Consider the following 21389-nt stretch of genomic DNA (forward strand, 5'->3'; position numbering starts at 1 on the left):
ACCAGGCTGCTGCGGCAAGGGCACAGCAGCGCGCAGGCACCCGCCAAGGTTGCTCGTGTTTAATCACAAACGAGCAAATAGAAAACAAAAAAAAGGAAGTGAGCGGCGGGGAGAAGAAACGGCCGCGGCAGGGAGGGGGCTGGCGCGGGGCCGGCTGGCGCAGGGTCAGGCCTGCAGCCCGGTGAGCAGCGCGGAGAGGAGGGAGGCGAGGGCCAGCGTGCCCAGGGTGGCGGTGGCGGCGGCGGCTCTGCCCAGCGGGAAGGGCTCGGTGCTCCTCTGCAGCCAGCGGTACGCCTCCTCCAGCCGCTGCCGCTGCAGCTCTGGCCCCACGCGCGCCCGGATGGTCTTGTAGTAGGCGTTCAGGTACCGGATCTGCAGCCAGGCACTGTGGGGGGCTGCCCCGGCCGCCTGCCCCCCTCACCGCCCGCACCCCCCCTTGTCCCCCGTCGGCCCACCCCGCCCCGCCACCCCACCCCCCGATCACTGGCCCCGTCCACAGACCCCGCTGCCCCTCTCCATCCCCGCGTCCACCCCTGCCCCGGCCCCTTCTACCCGTCCTGACCTCGTGCCGCGGTCCCGGTTTCCTGCTACGTCCGCCCCCGGCCCCCTTCGCTCTCCCCCTACCCCAGCCCCACGCACTGGCCCCACGTCCCTGCTCTGCCCCCCCGGCCCCGAGCACCCCGTACCTGCTCCGGTGACAGGAGCTTGAGGTCAATGAGGTTGCGGTCGTAGGGCACCAGGGACACCACCTCGAAGGTCAGAAAGGGCTTCTCCCCGCTCTGGTGCTGCCGCAGAGAGGTGGCGTTGGGTGTCTCCAGCCCCACCCGGGGGTGCCCCCACCCCTGGCGTGGCGCAGCCCCCCCGGTGCCGTGCCACCCCTGCCCGCCCAGCCCCGTCGCGCTACCTCGGTCTGCGCCTCCACCACGAGGGCGACGTCCTCGATGCGGATCCCGAACTCGCCGTCCCGGTAGTACCCAGGCTCTGGGGGCCAGGGAAGGCGCCCGGTGAGTCCCGCGCCCCAGCGACTGCCCCAGCCCATCCCACCCCGGAGAGGCCGGATCTGGCCCCTGAGTGGGGCCGAGAGCTGAACGCCTCCTCCCCTGGCCGGGCTCTGCGCCACAGGGACGTCCCCGAGAGCCCGAGGCGCTGGCCGGAGCGGTGGGCGCACGTACCGATGGAGGTGAACATGCCGGCTGCCAGTGGCACGTTGTTGGACTGGAAGCCCACGGGCCCTGCAGGAGGCATGGGGTGGGTTACAGCTCGTGGGGACGGCGTGTCCTGCGGGGACACCCCGGCAAGGACCAAGGTGTCACACCGGCGAGAACCATGTGGCCACCACAGCAAGGACCACGTGGCCACCCCGACAAGGACCATGGGACCACCCCGGCAAGGACCATGGGGCCACCGTGGCAAGGACCGTGGGGCCACCCTGGCAAGGACTGTGGGGCCACCCCGGCAAGGACTGTGGGACCACCTCGGCAAGGACCGCAGGGCCACCCTGGTAAGGACCACGTGGCCATCCTGACAAGGACCATGGGACCACCCTGACAAGGACCATGGGACCACCCTGGCAAGGACCGTGGGACCACCCTGGCAAGGACCGTGGGGCCACCCTGGCAAGGACCGTGGGGCCACCCCGGCAAGCACTGCAGCACCCTGCAGGCAGGGGACACGTGCCCGCAGCAAGAGGCTCAGCTGGGCCATGAGAAGCCCCAGATGAGCCCCGTCCTTGTCCCTGCCCCCCGCAGCTCAGCCGTGTCCCCAGCGCCGGTGCCGCAGCACCTACACTCGTGGACCGAGAGGAAGTTGCCGATGCCATGGCCGGTCCCGTGGCCGTAGTTGAGTCCCACGTCCCAGAGTGCCCGGCGGGCGAAGGACTCCACCGTTCTCCCTGGGGAATGATGAGGTGGGATGGGGGCCAGCAAGCCGGTGAGGGCCCCCCCGCCCTCCCCCTCCCACGCCCGGGGGGCCTGGGCAGGGCTGGGCTGCCCGACGCCTGGCTCGGCACCCACCTGCCGTGTTGGGCGGGAAGACGAGGCGGGACAGGTCGATGTTGCCCATCAGCACACGGGTGTAGGCTTCCTACGAGGGGCATGGCGGGGGGGCTGGGCGCGGTGGTGCCCGGACACCCCCCCGGCACATCCAGCCCCGGCTGGGACCTTGGTGCTGGGTGCCACGGGGGTGCTGGGTGCCGCGGGGGTGCTGGGTGCCGCGGGGGTGCTGGGTGCCACGGGGGGTGCTGCCTGGCATGGGAGGGGCCGGTACCTTCTGGAGCGGGGTCGGCACACCCCAGTGCACCGTCCGCGTGATGTCTGTCGTCCCGTCCCTGCGAAGGGGAGACGTGAACGGGGGGGCAACGCAGCCCCAGCGCTGGCTTTGGGGCCCCCTGCCACCACCCTGCGCGGGGGGCGTGGGGAGGGGACGGGGGGGCTGTGCAGTGCTGGGGGGGTCCGCGTCAAGGGCTACGCACAGGTATTGCCCTCCGGTGTCCGAAAGGTACATCTCGTCCACGGACAGCTTCCGGCTGCTCCCGTTGGAGGGGCTGCGAGGGGACGGGGGGTCAGAGCCCGCTCCAGCCTCCAGCTGCCCGCTCCCCACCGCCGCTGCCGGCCCTGGCACCCCCGGCGCTGACCGGGGCCGAGCCGTACCTGTAGTGGGCCAGCGCCGCGTTGAGCCCGCTGGCGGAGATGGACTGGAAGCTGGGCCCGCGGCTGTGCTCCTGGGCCCTGGAAGGCAGCAGGGAGGGAGATGCTGGGGGTCCCCGGCTGCCCTGCACCGGGCGGGGGGGGCCGGGCGCGGCGGCAGCACTGACTGGCGGAGTCTGTCGATGTGCTGTGCCCCCGAAAACTCGTCCACCTGCCCCTGCGGGACCGTCTTCTCCAGCCACGTCAGGTACTGGATGACAGCCACCGCGTCCCGAACCTGGGGGCGGCCCGGCGGCATCAGGGGAGGGGGCCGACGGCACCCTGCTCCCCCCGGCTGCCCCCCGCTTCTGCTCGGGGCTGCGGGGAGGGGGACAGCCCTTACGTGAGCGGCTCGCAGCAGCTCCTGCTCCTTGGCGTTTTTCACAGCCTTGGCCAGCATGACGGGGGAGTAGCTGTCCTCCAGCAGCTTCTCCTGCAAGGGCAGGCTGGGGGTGGCACGGCCGGGCACAGCCACCCGCCCCCTCGTGCCCCAGGGATGGCCCTGGCGCACCCCGCGTCCCCACGGCTCGGCGGCACGGGGCAGTCCCCGAGCCCGGCGAGACCCCCGTCGCCCACGGCCGGGCTCAGCGGCGCGGGCGTCGGCGCCGGCACGCGGCGGTGCCCCACCTGAGGGATGACGCCGTAGAGGCCGTAGGTGGTGTACTCGGTGCCCAGCCAGACGGTGACGTTGCCCTGGGCGTAGCGGTGGAGGTAGGCGCGTGCCTGCCCGTACTCCTGCAGCTCCACGCACAGCGGCCCCGGGCAGCCCGCCCGCAGGGACTGCCGCGCTGCCGCCGAGAGCCGCGCCTTGTCCACGAACAGGCTGGGGAAGGGTGCGGGATGGGGTGGGCACAGCCGTGGGGTTGGCCCGACGCCTTTGGCCCCGGCCGCGCGGGGCACGCCGGCGGAGAGGAGGGGGCTGGGGGCTCAGAAGGGACGCTGGCTGGGAACGGGGGTCGGCCTCAGGCTGTGCTGGAAGCCAGGGTGCTGCACCCCGGGGTGGGCTGGGAGGGAGGGGGCTGGACCTGGGGCAGATGTGGGGCTTGGAGGGGACGCACAATGGGGCTGGGCACTGCAGGACGTGGTGGGCTCTGGGGAAGGGGGCGGCTGGGCTGAGGGGAGGGTCCCGTGGATGCTGGCCCTGGAAGGGAAGGAGGGTGGGTGCCGAGCCCCGTCCGTGCCCCGTGCCCGTGGGGAGGTGCTGCCCACCTTATGCTGGTGTGGGTCAGCAGGGTGTAGGAGTAGAAGACGGGGTTGTAGGGGATGTCATCCCCGCGGAGGTTGAAGAGCCCTGCCGGGAAGAAGACCTCCGAGCCTGCGCCCACCTACTGCCCTCCCACCCCAGGGCTCGGAGCCCATGGCACCTGCCACGGCACCCGCCACAGCACCCGCCACGGCACCGCGGCTACTCACAGGCCGTCTCCTCCAGCCCTGACAGCAGCACGGCCGTGGGGTGTCGAACATGCTGCTCCATCTGCTGCCGGATCCCGGCCACCTTGTCCTGCCAGCTGCTCCCTGGGAGGGGAGCGAGCGGCCGGCTCAGCTCAGGGACCACCACGGCCCCTTGGGCTGGGGGCTGCCGCGGGTGAGCACCCACCCAGCAGCCTCGGGGAGTCGTACCCGTGAATGCCTCCGGGAGGCTGTAGATCTCGCCGGAGGCTGGAGGGGGTCTCTGGTCACCCCACACTTGATCCACAAGGTTGGTCTCGATGGGGAGCAGGGTCCTGCCAGAGCCGTGCAGAGCCCGGCTGTAGCTGTTCCAGGTGTCTGGGGGGGGGGAAGCAGCCCGTGGTTGGGGGCACCGGGTAAATCCACACCCGGGAGCTGCCCTCACGTCGGGCAGGGTCACCCCATGCGATGGCCAGCCCTACCGATGGAGAAGAGGAAGGGGTCCAAGCTGATGTTCCCCCCCGCAGGAACTGCCTCCAGGATCCACAGCCCGATGGACTCGATCCAGGCTGCAGGAGAGAGCTGGGTGGCACTGGGAGGGTGAACCGCGTCCCAGCCCATGCTGAGCCCGGATGAGGCTGTGGCTGGGGCTGGGGGGGTCCTGGGGGCAGGGGGACGCATCGGCCCCCCAGCCTGCCCCCCACTGACTTGTCCTCTGCAGCTCCCAGTTGCAGTCCAGCTGCCGCTCTGCCTGGGTCCAGTAGCGGCTGTCAGTCCACAGCGCAGCCTTGTCCTGCGTCACCACGCCGGTGCCTGGGACAGGAGTGGCGATGCAGGCGTCACCTCTCCCCCCTCTCCAGGCAGCCGGCGGGGACCTCCAGGGATCCCCGGCCCGGCCTCCTGCGTGGAGCGGGACCGTGCCCTGCCCCAAGGATCCCCCAGCAGGCGGCTGGGTGCTGGCCCCCGAGCAGGGACCCCAGGGTGGCGAGGATGCTCTCACCTGCAGAGCCGGTGAAGCCGGTCAGCCAGCCCAGCCGGGAATCCCGCTCGGCGATGTACTCGCTCTGGAGCCGGGGATGGAGCCATGAGAGGTGGCCGCAGGCACCGGCTGGGGAGCCGGTCCCCGGGGGGGCAGGCAGGCTGCTGCCTTACCATGTGGGCGTCCGTGGAGGGCACGATGTAGGCGTGGACGCCGTGGGCTCGCATGATGTCCCGCAGAGCGGCGAGCCGCGCCGTTGTGTTGGTGGCCGTGGGGGGCAGGTACTGGTGGCACAAGGGGAGACGTGCTGGGGGCAGTGGTGCCGGCCGCAGTGGTGGGGCGGGGGGGTGACCCCACGCGGGGTGTCCCAGGGACAGGGCGGGCTGGGCACTGTGGGGCTCACCGGTGGGTCCGTGGAGCAGTCCCGGACGTCGGTCCTGGCGGAGGCTGCCTGCGGCAGCCAGCCTGTGGCACAGCCTGCGGGTGCGGGGACACCCTGGAGCCTCGGGCTGCAGCCCGGGGTCCCGCTGGCCCCTTGCTCCAGCCCAGAGCCGGCGCCGGGGCAGCTGTGACCCTCGCCCCCAGTCCCGAACACGAAGCCAGCCCAGCTTTGGGGCTTTTTGCAAAAAACAGTGTTTCTAGCCCCAGGAATAGTGGGTGAAACCCAACGCCGTCGCCCAGCTCAAGAGGAAGTCAACGCTCCCGGGCACGGCCAGCGCCCGCGGCACACCTGGGGACGGGCCCTGGGGGTGCAGCGGGATTGTCATGGGGTGCAGCGGGATTGTCATGGGGTGCAGCCAGCGTGCCCGGGAGCTGGGGAGGGGGTTGGCAGAAGGCAGCCCTGAGCATCCCTGGTGCTGGGGCTGCTGGAGGACCTGGCTGGCGGCCGGGGACGTGCCCCGGCAGGACCTGGCCTCCTCCCAGTGCTGCTCCGCATCTGGTGCCGCCACCGGCGCTGCCTTCCCCCCAGCTCTCCGTCACCGACGTCGCCGCAGTCTGCGGGCCGGGACCTGGTTCCTCATCTCGGGCCAAGGGCACCAGGCTCGGGTCCGTGGGGGAATGGGTCACCCTTAGCATGGTGCGGCCTCGGACGCCCGGTCTCCGTGCCCCTGGGAGCTGCTCCTTACCCGTCACCCCCCCAGAGCTCGTCCCTGGGGTCAGGCAGGCAGGATTAGCCCCTCTCCGCAGCCCAGCCCCCCGCCCTAGGGCAGCGGGGCTGGAGCAGCAGCAGAGCCCCGGCTCCCTAAGGGCAAACCCACCCTTGCTTCACCCAAAGTTGTGGTTCGGACTGCTGCGAAACATCTCCGCGTCCTCCACGGTGGGACCAGCCTGGTTCCCGGGGGTCCCAGGATGTCTCATCCCCCGGTGAGCCCACCCCACCTCCCAGCCCAGCCCCTCCGACGTACCATGGAGCAGGAGCGCCCAGGCTGCGATCCACTGCGGGGGGTGCATGGCTGCTCCGGGGGTGCCCAGCAGGACGGGGAGCGGAGGGGACGTTTCCCCAGTGCCTTGGGTGACAGGTCCCTCCTCCTGTGCCTTTGCCCCAGGGGCGAAGGGATGCTGGATGGGAGGGCCAAGGCCTGTGGGGGGGGGGTATTGTCCTATCTATTGAAAGAGAATCCTGCTGCTAAATAAAAGCAAACAGCAAAATGAGCACAAAGTCCAAAGATCTTCCCAGAGCAGAGGTGGGGCTGTGCCAGCTCAGCCTGGCACGTGCCCAGGGTTAAAAGGAGGCAAGAAGGGGCTGCGGCGTGCTCTGCTCCCCCGAGTCCCCGGGGAAACCCCCGTCCCCTGGAGCCGCGGAGAGCTGACGTGGGGACCCCTGGGGTGAGTGGGCCCGGGGGGGCCGTGCTGCCGGGGCCAGCTGACTCCGGGAGCCAGCCCCCCTCCTCCTCCGCCGGGACACGGAGCGGTGCACAGCATCCTCCCGGGCACAGCCGTGGTGGTCCCCACCCCGGCGCCCAGCGGCACCCCCGGGCTGGGGCTGGCAGAGACCAGCGGTGGGGCCGGGGGGGACTCCATGGTAGTTGCTAAACGTTACCGCTGCCACGGGGAGATGCCCTTCCTTCCCGCAGGGCCCTAACTGCGTGAGCAGGGCTGGGAGCTGGCCGTTGGCAGGGCCAGCGGGGCAGCCGGGGCACAATGAAACACCCGCCCCGGTCTTTGACTCCTGCGGAAGGCTGTGTGCCGGTAACACACGATTTCACATCCCCTGGCCACGGCTGGGCTCCTAATTTTTTTTTACATGGCTGCTCTTCCACTGTGGCTCTAGTAACCGGGTCGGCAACCTCGCACCAGCAGGCTTTTTACCCCCGGGAAAAGCCGGTCGGCACCGAGGACCACGTCAGCGCCCGTACGGCTCTCACCGCCGTGCCTTTGTGCGGGGTGCTGGCCTGGCTGCTCCACGCTGAGAGTCCTGCACCGCTGCGGTGAGGCGACGTGTCGGCGTCCAGCAGCGGGTGGGAAGGAGCCGGCCATCCTCGGCGGCGAGCTCTGAGCTCCCCGGGGATGCCTGTGGGCAGTGCCAGGGCAAAGCAGGGCAAGAAGGGGATGGGAGAGGAGCAAGAGGAGCAAGGGATGGCGTGGGCAGCAGCACGCTGCACCGTGCTGGCGGATGCCTCTGGTCTCCGGGCTGGCTGTGGGTCCCACGCGCCTGCAGACGCTTTGGGCTGCGTGAGAGGTGGCGGTGTGAGAAAACCCTGAGTGCTCTGGGGAGGGGACAGGTCTCGCTGGGTCTCCCTGGCCTGAGCGAGGACGGCTGGAGGGCTCCCAAAATCCTGCCACGGGCCCGCCATGGTCCGCAGAAGGAGCAGGGGCGGATGCTGCTGCCGCTCCCGCCTGCTCTCCCCGGCCCCTGCCCACGGGTAAGGGGCAGAGCTGGAGAGGGGTCAGGGGCAGAGCTGGAGAGGGGTCACGGAGGAGCACGGGGACCCCGCAGGACACGGAAATGGTGCCTGAAAGCAGCGTGGAGAGATGGGACCACAGCGCGCGTGGTGCTGGCATCCCGGCTTTTAGCCCGTGCAGTTATACGGAAAAGGGACCGGGCTTTGGAGAGAGGGTCTGAGCCCACCTCTAGCGTGTGGGTACGGGCTTCTGGGGAGCAGGAATATGTGTAAGGCCTTGAAGGTAAGCACGGGGTAACTTCAGAGCTAGTGAGAGCACATGGTCTTGCTAATGGAGCAATAGGAATAATAAATTGAGAGTGCTTTAGCGGGTCGGGTTGGAAACGCTGGCAAAGGAGACAAAGGCAATATTTTAGCATCGAGCAGCCTTACGCGATCAGAGGCACGTTTGGAGGGAGGGGAGCGTGATGGTGGCGAACAGATCGAGCTATGCTGTGCAGACGGGGTACCGGCCCCTGCCCCCCGCCCAGGCACAGGGCTCGGGGACCAGCGGCCGCCTCCGAGGGCTGCGCCGGGACCCGCTCTCTGCAGGAGGAGCCCTTTGTCCCGCCGAGCCCGTGAGCTCCGAACTGTCGTGGCATCTGCCTTGCTAGAAAGCTCGTTACGTTAGTCATAACGAGCCTTGACCCCAAGGCCTGTCACTTTTATTGCACATGCATTTCCTCTAACTGGTTCAATGACTTCTTTGTGGTTATTGAAGAGAAAGGCTGGCTGAAGGACAGGCCTGCTGCGGGCAGGCAGCAGAGGTGTCCGTCCGTGGGTCAGGCACGGACCTTCAGGGGAGGATGCTCATCCCCACCCAGGACAGACACACATCCCCACCCGGGACAGACGCACATCCCCACCCGGGACAGGGGTACCTGGAGGAGTCCCTGCTGGAGGGTTGCTCATGACAGACCATGCAGCTCCTTTTCACCGGCCGGGATTGTCTCACGGACCTGCTGCACCACAGGGTGGGCGCAGCATCACCGTCACAGCCAGCTGGCTGCCAGATGGCCCCGGGGCTCCGTCCGGGGGTACCGCCGGCCGTGGGGCACGAACGCACGTGTGGAGGAGGGTAAAACAGCGACGGGACCGGGGGAGGCACGGGGCAGGGACGGGAGGCACGCTGAGAGCAAACCCTGGGAGAAGGGTGGAAGGACCTCGCGTGGCAGGATGCGAGTTGCGGGAGCTCTGGTAGGGCCTGCGGTAAATGAACAAACAGACGCTTCCCAAACAAACCTCCGTGAAAATATCAGAGGGCCTTCAGGAAACCAGGGCAGCAAATCCCCGTGACTGCCAGTGCGATGGGCAGGGAGGAAGCCCTGGCCGGCTGGCTCCTGGGCTCTGCAGGATGCCTGCCACCCTTCTGCTGCCCCTTCCCTCCTCCTCACCAGCCCCTCTGCCCAGCCAGGCCCCTCTCCTGGGACCACCTCCGGCACCGGGCTCTGGGTCCCCGCACCAGCTCACACGAGCTCTCCGCTTCCCCGCATGGGCACGGCCACGAGGCTGGCTACAGCCGGGCCAGGGCTGGGAGCCACGAGCCCGCTCAGAGATGCTGCCCCTTCCCAGCGGCATTTCAGGACCTGTTGGGCAGCCGGTTTTTAACCCATTTAGTGCGGCGGCACCTCTGTGGTATCCTTTGAGGCTCTTGAACGGCAATGGAAATCCAGCCCGGCTTCACGGCTGCGCTAAGGGAACCGGCACAGGCTGCCTCTCCAGGCGCTGGGATTTGGGGTGACCAGTCTTGTCCCCCAGCCTGGAGAAGCTCACAGTGCCAGGACAGCGAGGAGGGTGGGAACGCGCCGGGCGGTGGGCTGCAGGCGGGACCGCAGTGCCTGCCGGCACCAGGACACACACCGCGGCCCCTTGGCCACCCTCTTGTCCCAGCCTCGTCCCCCCACCTTCCAACCCTGCTTTTGCTGGCATGAGCCCGCCAGTTGGCTCTAGGGGCCGGGGCACGTGGTTGCCGCTGCGCGCAGGCAGGGATGCGGGCAGGGATGCGGGCTCGGGGCGCTGCACCCCTGGCCCACCCTCGTGGGGCCGGTGAGCAGCCCCACTGCGGTGTGGGGCCAGCCCCCTCCTGCCCTGGGTCTGGGGAGCGGCCTGGCCCTGGGGCCGGAGGGTTGGGGGCAGCTTGCCCGCACGGCCACCGCCCGGCTGTGCCGCCCAGCGCTGCCTGGCCCGCGGGGCACTGGCCGGCTGTGCCGCTGCGGGGCCGGCTGCTCGTGCAGCGACTGCCCGGCTGTGTCACCGCAGCATCTGTCCAGCCGTGTCACCACAGCCACTGTCCAGCTGTGTCCCTGGGATCCTGCTCGCCACGAGGTGGCACCAGGACTGCGCCGTGGAGCCACACAGACCCCCCCCCCGTCCCCCTGTCCCCCTGTCCCCACGTCCCCTGCCCACCCGCCCGGTCCTGCCACAGCCCCGGTGCAGCGCGGGGGCCGGCGACAGCAAAGCCTGGTGGTCCCGCCGCCGTCCTGTCCCTGCCTGCGGGCGGGCTGAGGCCTGGCACGCTCATGTCACGAATGCTCTCAGGCTGCCTGGGCCTGGCATCACCCCCCGGTCCCGCTCGAGGAGCCCAGGCGGGGGGCGGTGGGGGATCCCCTGCCCCAGCAGCCCCAGCACGGGCAGGACAGGGACGGGAGGGAGGGGGGACGCAGGGTGACACCAAAGCTGCCTGCAATTGTTATGGCCACAAAAGTTTCTCGAGGATGTGTGACGCGGTTGCCGTGGCAACAGCCAGGCAGCGGTTTGCTGCCATCCTCCTAATTAGTGAAACGTGCTAATGATGCATCCTCCCCGCCCGGGTCCTGCCCAGTGCCAGGCTGGGGGGCTGCACCCGGGGGGCTGCACCCGGGGGGCTGCCCAGGCTCCCCTGTCCCCCGCCGCCCTGCCTGTACCTCACAGCGGCACGCCCGCTCCGTGGGGTCCGCACGGTGACAAGGCTGTCCCCCCACCCCCTCATTCCCAACCTCTGAGCGCGACTCTGCGATGCCGTCCCCGATGCCACCCCCACGCCACATCCAAGGGACGGGGCTGAGGCTGGCCTGGCCCGTCCCCGTGGGTGCAGCGTCAGCGTGAGCCCTGTCGCATCCCTCATCCTCCTCGCCCGGCATGGGGGGGTGGCACCGGCCGTCCCTGGGGACCCCCGGGGCCGCATGCCGCTCGGAGCGAGCCAGCGTCAACAGGACGAAGCTCATCGGCCGCCGCGCGTCCGGTGGGGCCCTTCCCTCCCGCGGGAGGTTTCCTCGAAGACGAGCCGGAGGAAGGCTTTGGGGGGACATCCTCCCTTTGTGGGCTATTGTTGGCCTTCCGTCACCTGCGGAGGCCGTGGGGTGACTCAGGCCGGGGTGACGCGCCCGGCAAACAGGACGCGGGTCGGGGAGGGAGGGAGGGTGTGCGCGGCCGCAGGAATGCGGAAGCGAGCGGTGGCACGGGGGGTGCCGCGACGGTCCCTTGCGAAGGCAGGGCCTGTTCCTGCCTGCCCTGAAGCCCAGCAGGTGATGCGTCCCCAGGGGAGCGGGCCGGGGGGGTCCCCCTGCACCCCGGCGCCTGGCAGACGGCCGGCGGGGATGGGGCTCCAGCTCCTGGACTCCGTGAGCTGGGATCCCCCGAAGGAGCACCCCACTTTGGGGGTGCACAACACAGGCGGGGAGCAGGGACCCCACGCTGCTGGGGGGCCGCAGGCGACCCTGCCCGGAGCCCTCGGCCAGGCTGCGGTGGCGCGGGGGGGCACAGCCAGCGGGGCTGGAGCCGGCGCGGGGATGTCCTTCTGCCGCCGTGCCTGCGCACACACGCAGGGCTGTGACGTGGTCCCCGCGCACCCCCTGTAGCCCCTCCTCACACCCCGCACCCCCAGTACAGCCGCTCCTCACACCCCCCCACACCCCATAGCCCCTCTCACAGCCCCCCCAGCCCAACACACAGTCACCCTGAGCAGCCCCTCCCGCAGCCCCCCAGCACAGCCCCTCTTCACACCCCACACCCCCCTGCACCCCTCCTACAGCCCCTCGCCCCCCTCTACAGCCCCTCCTCAGCCCAACACGTACCCTATGTGCAGCTCCTCCTGCAGCCCCCCAGCCCCGGTACAGCCCCTCCTGTACAGCCCCCCCAAACACCCCTCTCTCCCCCAGCCCCCCCCAGTGCAGCCCCTCCTGTACAGCCCCCCCAAACACCCCTCTCTCCCCCAGCCCCCCCCAGTGCAGCCCCTCCTGTACAGCCCCCCCAAACACCCCTCTCTCCCCCAGCCCCCCCCAGTGCAGCCCCTCCTGTACAGCCCCCCAAACACCCCTCTCTCCCCCAGCCCCCCCAGTGCAGCCCCTCCTGTACAGCCCCCCAAACACCCCTCTCTCCCCCAGCCCCCCCAGTGCAGCCCCTCCTGTACAGCCCCCCAAACACCCCTCTCTCCCCCAGCCCCCCCAGTGCAGCCCCCGCTATACACACCGTCAGGGTGCTGGCAGGGCAGGGCCACCGCTCGCTCACCCGAAGGTGCCGTCCCAGGCTGTGGCTGTACTCGTCACCCACTTTTTGCCGGGGCGATACCGCGTACCTTGCGGTGCGTTGGCCCTGGCTGGACGCCCGGTGCCCACCGAAGCCGCTCTACCTCCCCTCCTCAGCCGGACAGGGAGAGAAAATACAATGAAAGGCTCGTGGGTCGAGATAAGGACAGGGAGAGATCACTCAGCAATTACAGTCACAGGCAAAACAGACTCGACTTGGGTAAATCAATTTAATTTCTTACAATCAAATCAGAGTAGGGTAATGAGAAATAAAAACGAAATCTTAACACACCTTCCCCCCACCCCTCCCTCCCTCCCCGGGCTCAACTTCACTCCCGAATTCTCCACCTCCTCCCCCCAGCAGCGCAGGGGGACGGGGAATGGGGGCTGCGGTCGGTTCATCACATTTTGTCTCTGCCGCTCCGTCCTCCTCACGCTCTTCCCCTGCTCCAGCGTGGGGTCCCTCCCACGGGACACAGTCCTCCACGGACTTCTCCAGTGGGTCCTTCCCACGGGCTGCAGTTCTTCACCAACTGCTCCAGCGTGGGTCCCCCGCGGGGTCACAAGCCCTGCCAGCAAACCTGCTCCAGCCTGGGCTCCTCTCCACGGGTCCACAGGTCCTGCCAGGAGCCTGCCCCAGCAGGGGCTTCCCACGGGGCCACAGCCTCCTTTGGGCACATCCACCTGCTCTGGCGTGGGGTTCTCCACGGGCTGCAGTGGGTATCTGCTCCACCGTGGACCTCCACGGGCTGCAGTGGGTATCTGCTCCCCCGTGGACCTCCACGGGCTGCAGGGGACAGCCTGCCTCACCATGATCTTCACCACAGGCTGCAGGGAAATCTCTGCTCCGGCGCCTGGAGCACCTCCTGGCCTCCTTCCGCACTGCCCTTGGGGTCTGCAGGGCTGTTTCTCACAGATTCTCACTCCTCTCCTGCTGCAGTTGTGCAGCTTTTTCCCCCTTCTTAAATACGTTACCCCAGAGGCGCTACCCCCATCGCTGATGGGCTTGGCCTTGGCCAGCAGCGGGTCCCTCTTGGAGCCGGCTGGCATTGGCTTTATCGGACACGGGGGAAGCTTCTAGCAGCTTCTCACAGAAGCCACCCCTGTGGCCCCCCCACTACCCAAACCTTGCCAGGCAAACCCAGTAGGTACCCGTACCCACAGCCCTGCAGACCCCTGCCCAGGGCACCCCGTGCCCGGACCTGGAGGAGTTGCTCTCTGACTGTCGGCTTGCAGAGCCCCGCTTGTGTCCTGGGCGCGCCGTGCCCGCGCTGCGTCAGCCCTTGGCACATCTGGTTTCGCGGTGTGCCCTGATGCCCCCTCCCAGCTGCCATCTCCCAGCCCCACATCCCCGAGGGGCGGTGTGGGGGGTCCCGGCAGCCCTCACCCCCAGGATGCTGGCAGGGGAGTGTTACAGACAGGGTTGGGCCTCCCCAAACCCCCCTGCGAGGTCTGCGGGGGCTGGCGGGTGATGTCCTGGCACGGTGCGTGGTCCCCGTGGCCTCCCCACGGGGGGTCCCTAGGCTGTGGGAGGCTTCAGCTCTGCCTTTGTCACCCACCAGGACACGGTGCCAGTGGCTGTACCTGCACACCCGGGTCAATGAGGGGCTCCGTCGGTCCTCGGCCAGCACCCAGGCCACGCGGGACTGGCACCCGCAGCCCGCACCTCTGTGCAGGGGGGTCCCAGGGTGCTTTAGCCCCCGCAGCACAGATCGGGGACTGCAGTGCCCACCCTGCAGCGGTGGTCGGTCCCCTCTCCCCGCACGGGCAGTGGCACCCGCGCTGTGCCCCCCGGCAGAGGGGGGTTCGTGCCCCCCCCGGGCACTGGCTGGATGACCTGGGGGGCAGCAGGGTGGGGGGGCTGCAGGTGGACCCCTCTGCGGGCACTGCCTGCTGGGGGGGGCTGAGGGGGCAGGGGCTGCCCTGCCGAGGGCGGTGGGCATGGGGGGTGCCAGGACAGCCTCCTGTCCCCTTGGGTGCCAGGGGAAGGGGGGTGGGCTGGAAGGGGGGGCTGGGCCAGGCGGGGTGGAGGGTCCCAGGGTCCCAGGGTTAGTCTGGGAGGGGGGTGTTGGAGCCTGGATGGGAGGGGGGTCCCAGGGGAGGCTGGGAGGGGGGTCCCAGGGCCGGGGTGGCTAGAGGATCCAGGGGCAAGGCTGGGAGGGGGCTCCTGGGCCAGGCTGGGAGGGGGGTCCCAGAGCCAGCCCGGGGGGGGGCCCGGGGGCCAGGCTGGGAGCGGGTCCCAGAGCCAGCGCGGGGGGGCGGTCCCGGGATCCCAGGACCAAGCAAGGGGTGGCCCCAGAGCCCCGGGGCTGGGGCCGGGCTGAGGGGAGGGGGACGGGACGTGGGTGGGGGATCCCCAGGACGGGGTGCCGGGAGGGGCATCAGGCGGCGGGGGGTGTCCCGGGAGGGGTGCGGGCGCTGGGGCGGGGCGGGGCGGGGCGGGGGGCGGCCTCCCCCCCCCCCCGGGGGCCCGGCGGCCACATGACCGGGCGGGCGGCGGGGCCGGGCCGGGCTCTCGCCGCCTACAAATGCGGCTCCCCCGCAGCGGGGCCGCCGCCGCCCGCCGCCCCGCAGCCCCCCAGCATGGCCGCGCCGCGCTGGCTCCTGGCGCTGCTGCTGCTGCTCTGGCTCGCCCTGGCCGCCGCGGGTGAGTGCCGGGACCCCCGGGCGGGGGGCGACCGCGGCTCCGCGCCGTGCCGGGGGGACCCCCCCCCTTCCCCCGGTCCGGCATCGCTCGGTTGCCCGGGGCTGGCGGCGGGGAGGATGGCGGGGACCGTGCCCGGGTGGCCGTGGGCAGGGTGGGCTGAGCGGGGCTCGGGGAGGGGCTCGGGGGGGGGGGGTGGGGGCCGGCACCCCCTGCCCGTGCCGGCCGGGAGCCGCTGCCGCCGGGCTGGGGAGGACAAAGCGCTTTTCATGGTGCCAACAAACCCCCCCTGTCCGTCCGGGCGGCAGAGCGGAACAACGGCCGGCCGAGGGCCGGAGAGCCGGCGCTGCCACCGGCTGCCGGGGCACGACCCGCCTGGTGCGGCGGGTGACAGCCCGGGGCACGGCCGGGTGCGGGCGCTGGGAGCCGCGGCCCTGCCACGCTGCCCACGGCGGGGCTCGGCCCCTTCCCCGGTCCGGTGCGATGCCGGTCCCGGCTCGGCTGGGCGCCGCCACACGCGTGCCGGCCCTGGGACCGGCCCGTGCCGGGAGCGGGGCTGGCTCCGGAGCATCTCTGCCGGGCGGGCCGGGGAGCGGGGGGGAGCTGGCTGCGGGGAGGGGGCAGTGCCCGGCAGGAGGGCTCGGGGCTCGGTGGAGCCTGCCCGTCGCTGGCAGGGAGGGGGGCACAGGAGGGTGGCTTTGGGGAGGGCTGGGAGCCAAAGCCTGAGCCTGGGCCGCTCTGTGCCCCTCGGTGAGGCCGGTGGCAGTGGCCGCACGAGGTGGCCGTGCTCGGCGCAGGTGGCCTGGCCGCCTCGGCGCAGGAAGCACTCGGCCGGCGAATGGCTCCTGCTGGGGGCAATTCAGGAAACGGCGCTGCCCGGCCCTGCCTGCCTTGGGCCAGGCATCGGGGGGGTGCAGGCAAGCCCCACAGCATCCCCATCCCTGTCCCGTCTGCGAGGCGGGGGGACCCGGCTAATGCTCTTCCTGCCATCCCCAGGGCCGCTGGGCCAGGCGCCGGATGGGAAGGATGCGGAGGACGGCCTCATCCGAACCCTGGTGCGGCCGCGGGGTGTGCGGCGCGGGGCTGGGCACCGGCCGGGCGGCTGGCGGAGGTACCGGCGGCCCCGGCCCCGGCTCTCCCACAAGGGCCCCATGCCCTTCTGAGGCAGGTGAGGAGCAGCGGGGCGTGGGGGGGACAAGGGGACACGTGCGACGTTGCCGGGAGGGAACTCACGCGTACCTGGGTTTGCTCTTGTTGCAGGGTTGCCACCGGCCTTCCAGGGACGCGGCTCCCGTCGCCCGCTCTGTGTCCTAGCCTGCTCTGCTCATCTCCCGGCTCCGAGCGTGGGGTCCCACCTGTGAGCCCTCGGCTGGCGTCACCTCCTCCCTGCGGCCGTCCCTGGTGGCCCCGGCACCGTGTCTGGCACCGTGGGTGCCTCCTGCCTGCCCTCACCGCCTCCTGGGGCTGGCCGGGAGCGGGTCGCCCGCGTAGCTCGTGGTGTGGCTGGGTGCTGCCGCGATGTCCCTGTCCCGCTGGGTGCAGGGCTGCCCTGGGCATCGGCGTGCCGGGACCCATGGGCTTTGCGCAAAGCACTTTGTCAGGCGGAGGAGCTTCTCTGCAGGGGTCTGCGAGCTCCCTCGGGGCTCCTGCCCCGTCCCTGCCAGGCGCCCGCATGCCGGGGTGAGCACACAGCTTGTCTTGGGGGGGTCTATTTATTCCCATGGTGCTAATCCCACACCCTGGGTGAGCTGCCCTCCCCTCCCCAGCAAGTGTGGGGTCCCCTTGCCGCTGGCAGACCCACCTCCTGGGGACCCCCAAGGTGTGGGGTGCCCGCCCAGGACTCAGCGTGGGGCTCTGGGCCCCTCTGCCCGCTCCATGCCATGGGACAGTGGGAGAATGGGGAAGCACTGGGGTCCCTGTCAAACACTGACATATGCCAAAGGGGGGGCCCTTGCTCTGAGTGCCGCTGGGTCCTGTTAACCATGTTTCTCATGTCTGTAAAGATTTATTCCATGTAAATACATCTTTATAATAAAGAGTTATGATGACAGTAAACCCTTATTTTTGGAGGTGTGGGCAGGGGTTGCTCGCCTGCCAGTGGGGAGGGCTCCCAGGGGCTCTCTGCTCCCTCCTGGAGATGCCCGGTGGCGGCTGGGGGCCAAGGCAGCCCCTTCCCCGGCCCAGTGCTGGCAGAGAAGATGCCCAGCAGAGAGAGAAACAAGCTGCAGGGCTGCCTGGCCTGTAAAATTGGGGAGGAGGGTGGGAAACCAGGAGGCCAGCGTCCCCAAGCTTGCGGAGGGGCTGGGTGATGGAGGAGGGGGGGCTGGAAGGGCTCAGGGATGCTGGTCCCGGTCAGGGCAGCGTGGGGGGAGTGGCGGGGGCTGGGGGACCCTCGGGCTGTGGAGCAAAGACCCTGGCTGCAAATGCTGCCCCGAGCCCCCCGCCTTTATCCCCTTCTGGGGTTTATTTTTCTGCTCACCTCAATCCCCTCCGCGGTGGGCATCAGCTGCGTGCCGAAGGGCTGAGCGGTAATAACCGCTTTAAAAGCGGGGAGCAGGGCGGTGGGACAGGCTCTGCCGCCGAGGGGCCGTGGAGGGATGCTTCATGCCCAGAGGAGGGGACACGGCCCGGCCCGTCCTGCTCGCTGTCCCCCAGGCACCGACGGTGCCCGGGTCCGGGGACTCGAGCGGCTCGTTAGCCGAAGCCTTTGCTGCGGTAACGGCTTTTGCAGGGCGGTTTCTCCAGGGAGGCGCGGGCGCGTGGGTGCTCCTGCCCTGCTCCCGCGATGCTGCGTTGCCGTGGTTACCAGCGCCCGCAGCACCCGCGGGTGCCGGGTGAAGCCGAGGGTGCAGCACCTGCGTCCGGCAGCGCGGTGCCGGGGCAGGGCGGAGGGTTTGGGCCTGGCCTGGCCCCGGCGTGGGGAGGACGAGGCCAGCGGGACAGGCAGGGACCGCGGCAGCTGCCGGAGCTGCCTCTGCCTGCGGCTGAGCGCCTCGCCGGGCTGCTCCGGGCCCTGGAGAAGGGCAGGCAGCCGCCCCGGTGCTGCGGGGTGCCGGCCTGGTGCTGGGCACGGCGCGCTCACGGGTGCCGTTTGACTCGGCTGCCAGGTCCCCCCTTTTCCCCCAGCCTGACCCCACCAGCCCTGGGCAACTGTCCCCACGGCCCCGCACACGGGAGCAGCTGTGGGTGCCTGGAACCTGGCATCCCTGTCCCTGGTGTCCCTGTCCCTGGTGTCCCCATCCTGATGTCCCCGTCCCTGGTGTCCCTGTCCCTGGTATCCCCATCCTGGTGTCCCTGTCCCTGGTGTCCCTGGTGTCCCTACCCTGGTGCCCCTATCCTGGTGCCCCTGTCCCTGGTGTCCCTGTCCCTGGTGTCCTCATCCTGGTGTCCCCATCCCTGGTGTCCCTGTCCCTGGTGTCCCCATCCTGCTGTCCCCATCCTAGTGTCCCTGTCCCTGGTATCCCCAGCCTGGTGTCCCTATCCTGGCATCCCTGTCCCTGGTATCCCTGTCCCTGGTGTCCCTGGTGTCCCTGTCCCTGGTGTCCCTGTCCCTGGTGTCCCTGGTGTCCCCATCCTGGTGTCCCTGTCCCTGATGTCCCCATCCCCACAGGGCTGTGTGGGAGCAGGACCCACGCAGGGGGGCAGTGGGTCGGGGCTCAGGGGACTGAGGGTCCCTGTAGGACCTTGCAGGTGGGTGGGGGCTGAGCCCTGCAAAAGGATGGGACCCCCCGGGACAGGGCCTCCCCCAGCCGGGACCCCCAAGCGAGGCAGTGCCTGTGCGGGGCCCCCAGACCCCGAATAGTTTGCAGGAGGCCTCCCACGAGTGACGTTCCCGGGCGGAGGACAGCTCAGCCCCGGCACCGCGGCGGGGGACGGACGTGGGGGCACGGGCGGGGGGTGGCAGCACCGGCGGGGAGGGGGTTAACGGGGCCGCCGAGGAGCGGAAAGGCTGCAGCTGCGGGGCTGGGAGCAGAGCCTGGGGGAAGCAGGGCTGGGCCCAGCTGGCCTCCATTAGCTCATCCTCTGGGACGGGGAGGGATGTGCTCCCCGGCCACGCGCCAGCGCGCTCCTGCCACGCCGCCTGCCCACACCCGCCGTGGCGGCCGGCCGCCCCGCGTGCCTCCGGGGAGCCGCTGCCGGGCCCGCTTCGCCGCCGTCTGTGCCCGCGCGGCGGGATGGGGTGGGTGGCCCAGGGCCGCTCGCTCGCTGCCCGGTCCCGTCCTGGCCCTCGCGCCGCGGTTTCCAGCCCCGTCGGCCTCCCGGGGCCTGCGGCAGCGTTGCCACCGGTGCTGTGATGGGGCAGGATGTGGTGCCCCACTCGGGCTGGCCCGGAGGGTGGTGGGGTACCGTTCCTCCGTTGCCATCCTATGGTGCTGCTGCTACTGGTTTGAACTGGGAGGGCACCTGCCTGGGCGCAGGCAGGACAGGCAGCGGGGGGCTGGCCCAGCAGCCTCCCCCGGCGCAGACCGCCGTGGCCCGTGCCAGGCGAGGCGGCGATGCCCCACGGCCCCGAGGGCAGGGGCTTGGGCTGCGGCCAGGGGATGCACAGCTGAGCCCTGACCCCAGCTCTCCCGCGCCAGCCTGGAAGGAGGAGGCCAGGGAGGACCCCCCGGTTGGGCTGTGGCCAGCCGGTGCTGGAGGAAAACGCTCCTGGGCCGGGAAACCTAAGGAATCTCTGGCTTTTCCTGGCCTGGCCGGCTGCCCGCAGGCAGGTGGGAGGCTGCCGGGCTCCGCCATGCTCGCCGTGCACCGCCATGCTCGCCGTGCACCGCGTGCCGTAGCAGCTCCCTCGCACGCTGCCTGCGGTGCCGGAGCCCCTGCACCACGGCGGGGAGCTGCGGCAGTGTGGGCGGCGGGGCACAAGGGCAGTGCTGGGGACAGGGGCACGGGCAGAGTGGGCAGGGGCGGGCGGGCAGGGAGAGGCACTGCCGGAGCGGCATCTCCATGCAGTGGGTGCTGCTGCGAGTGCTGCCGGGGGGCTTGAAGGCGGGGGGGTGCAAGGTCCGGAGCCAGGGGCAGAGGGCGAGTGTGTGCAAGCAGCCCCCACCCCAGGCAGCTGCCTGGCTGCTGTCCCTGGGCGTGTGGGCAGGTGCCAGTCCCGGCATGGCGAGGACAGGGCGCTCTGCGGGGTCCTGGCTCGCTGAGCGGGGAAACGGTGCTGGGTGCACTGGGAGGGGGGACGGGAATGGGCTGAACAGTCGCTGGAGCCCTCCGGTCCTTGGGGACCTCTGGCTGCACCCAGGGGGACGGGCAGGGCTCACTGCCCGGCCCGGGCCGGCGATGGGCACCCAGGGTGGACACGGGACCCCAGCTGTGCCAAAATGACACGCCGAGCCCGACCGCTCGTGGCGGGCGCACGCTGCTGGGATGCTACCAGCTACGCCAGTCCCGCCATCCAGGCATCGGCAGCATCCGTCCGTCCGTCCCCCCGATGGCTGTGGTGGGCCGGCAGGCGTGCGTGAGCCCCCCACCTCCGCGCAGGGTGCAGAGCAGCGTGCCAACCGCCTCCGCGGTCCCCCGAGGACCCCTGCGCCGCTGGCCGAGCCTGGAGGATGGGCAGGCCCAGCCTTCAGCCTCATCCCCAGAGAGCGGCGAGGCTTCGCGCTCGCTCTGGCATTTCCGCCGGCAATGACAGGAATGTGGTGGCCGCGGGAACAATGCCGGCACCTTGCACCGGTCCCCTCCGTGACAGCGCTGGGAGCAGCTGCCCAGGCACAGCCCTGCTCTCAAGGAGCCGGCAGGAAGCAGATGGAGATGACACCGGCGGCCGTTTCCTGTGGCAGGACGCGCTGGCTTTCTCCACTGCTGCCCCGGTTGCCAAGCCAGCAGGGCCGGAGGGGCCCGGGTCCACAGGCATCGCTGCCCGGGCCTGCAAAAGCTCTGTGCCACACGCTGGCACCAGCACCCTGCTGCGCCCGCTCTCCCCAGGCCCTGCTCCGTGCCGACTCCCCCGGCTGCGCCATCCCCTGGCGTGTGCCAGGCCACTCCGCCGAACAGGCAACCGGCGCCGGGCTGCACGTTGCCTGCGTCTCGGGAGCCTGCAACCTGCTGCCCAGGAGCAGGAGCTAAGCCAGCAGGAACGGGAATCGCTGCGGCCGTCCCCCGGCACTGCCCGGCGTGCTGCCAGGGCGGCGGTGGCGGTGGGAGAGCCCGAGGAAGGACTCGGCTGCCTTCGGAAGGCTCCAGCCCCCTAGGCAGAGCCCCGGAGCCCTGGGCAGGGAGGACGGCGGAGCTGAGCCGCAGCTCTGCATCAGGGGATGCTGCGGCCCGGCAGCAGCCACCCCCCGGCCACACGGCGCGGAGCTACGC

The 21389-nt window shown here is 70.7% G+C and overlaps 2 protein-coding genes across 2 annotated transcripts; one reads left to right on the forward strand and one right to left on the reverse strand.

Annotated features, from left to right (window-relative positions):
- Window positions 1–165: 165 nt before the first annotated feature.
- XPNPEP2 (X-prolyl aminopeptidase 2) lies at window positions 166–6504 on the reverse strand. Its single transcript, XM_075513032.1, has 21 exons — window positions 6459–6504; window positions 5456–5529; window positions 5226–5336; window positions 5074–5137; window positions 4782–4886; window positions 4556–4642; window positions 4305–4451; window positions 4098–4199; window positions 3894–3975; window positions 3312–3507; window positions 3028–3117; window positions 2813–2922; window positions 2649–2726; window positions 2471–2542; window positions 2266–2326; window positions 2013–2082; window positions 1787–1891; window positions 1173–1232; window positions 905–981; window positions 687–785; window positions 166–372 (listed from the first exon to the last, which is right to left on the reverse strand). The coding sequence occupies exons 1-21, from the start codon at window positions 6502–6504 to the stop codon at window positions 166–168; spliced, it is 2043 nt and encodes a 680-aa protein (XP_075369147.1).
- An 8413-nt stretch (window positions 6505–14917) lies between these two features.
- APLN (apelin) lies at window positions 14918–17120 on the forward strand. The gene is made up of 3 exons (XM_075512889.1): window positions 14918–15083; window positions 16077–16248; window positions 16341–17120. Exons 1-2 carry the CDS (start codon window positions 14918–14920, stop codon window positions 16241–16243), a joined length of 333 nt encoding a protein of 110 aa, XP_075369004.1. The 3' UTR covers window positions 16244–16248; window positions 16341–17120.
- Window positions 17121–21389: the final 4269 nt, after the last annotated feature.

Source organism: Mycteria americana, chromosome 10, assembly GCF_035582795.1.
Source record: "Mycteria americana isolate JAX WOST 10 ecotype Jacksonville Zoo and Gardens chromosome 10, USCA_MyAme_1.0, whole genome shotgun sequence".
NCBI lineage: Eukaryota > Metazoa > Chordata > Aves > Ciconiiformes > Ciconiidae > Mycteria > Mycteria americana.

Bases quoted from the DNA above. Each gene is read 5' to 3' on its own strand.
- XPNPEP2 (XM_075513032.1), bottom strand. From the start codon at position 6,504: ATGCACCCCCCGCAGTGGATCGCAGCCTGGGCGCTCCTGCTCCATG. The intron at 4,200-4,304 runs GTACGACTCCCC...CTCCCCTCCCAG, and splicing joins CCTCCCGGAGGCATTCACGG to GGAGCAGCTGGCAGGACAAG. The intron at 2,543-2,648 runs GTACGGCTCGGC...GTCCCCTCGCAG, and splicing joins GCGGCGCTGGCCCACTACAG to CCCCTCCAACGGGAGCAGCC.
- APLN (XM_075512889.1), top strand. From the start codon at position 14,918: ATGACCGGGCGGGCGGCGGGGCCGGGCCGGGCTCTCGCCGCCTACAAA. The intron at 15,084-16,076 runs GTGAGTGCCGGG...TGCCATCCCCAG, and splicing joins GCTCGCCCTGGCCGCCGCGG to GGCCGCTGGGCCAGGCGCCG.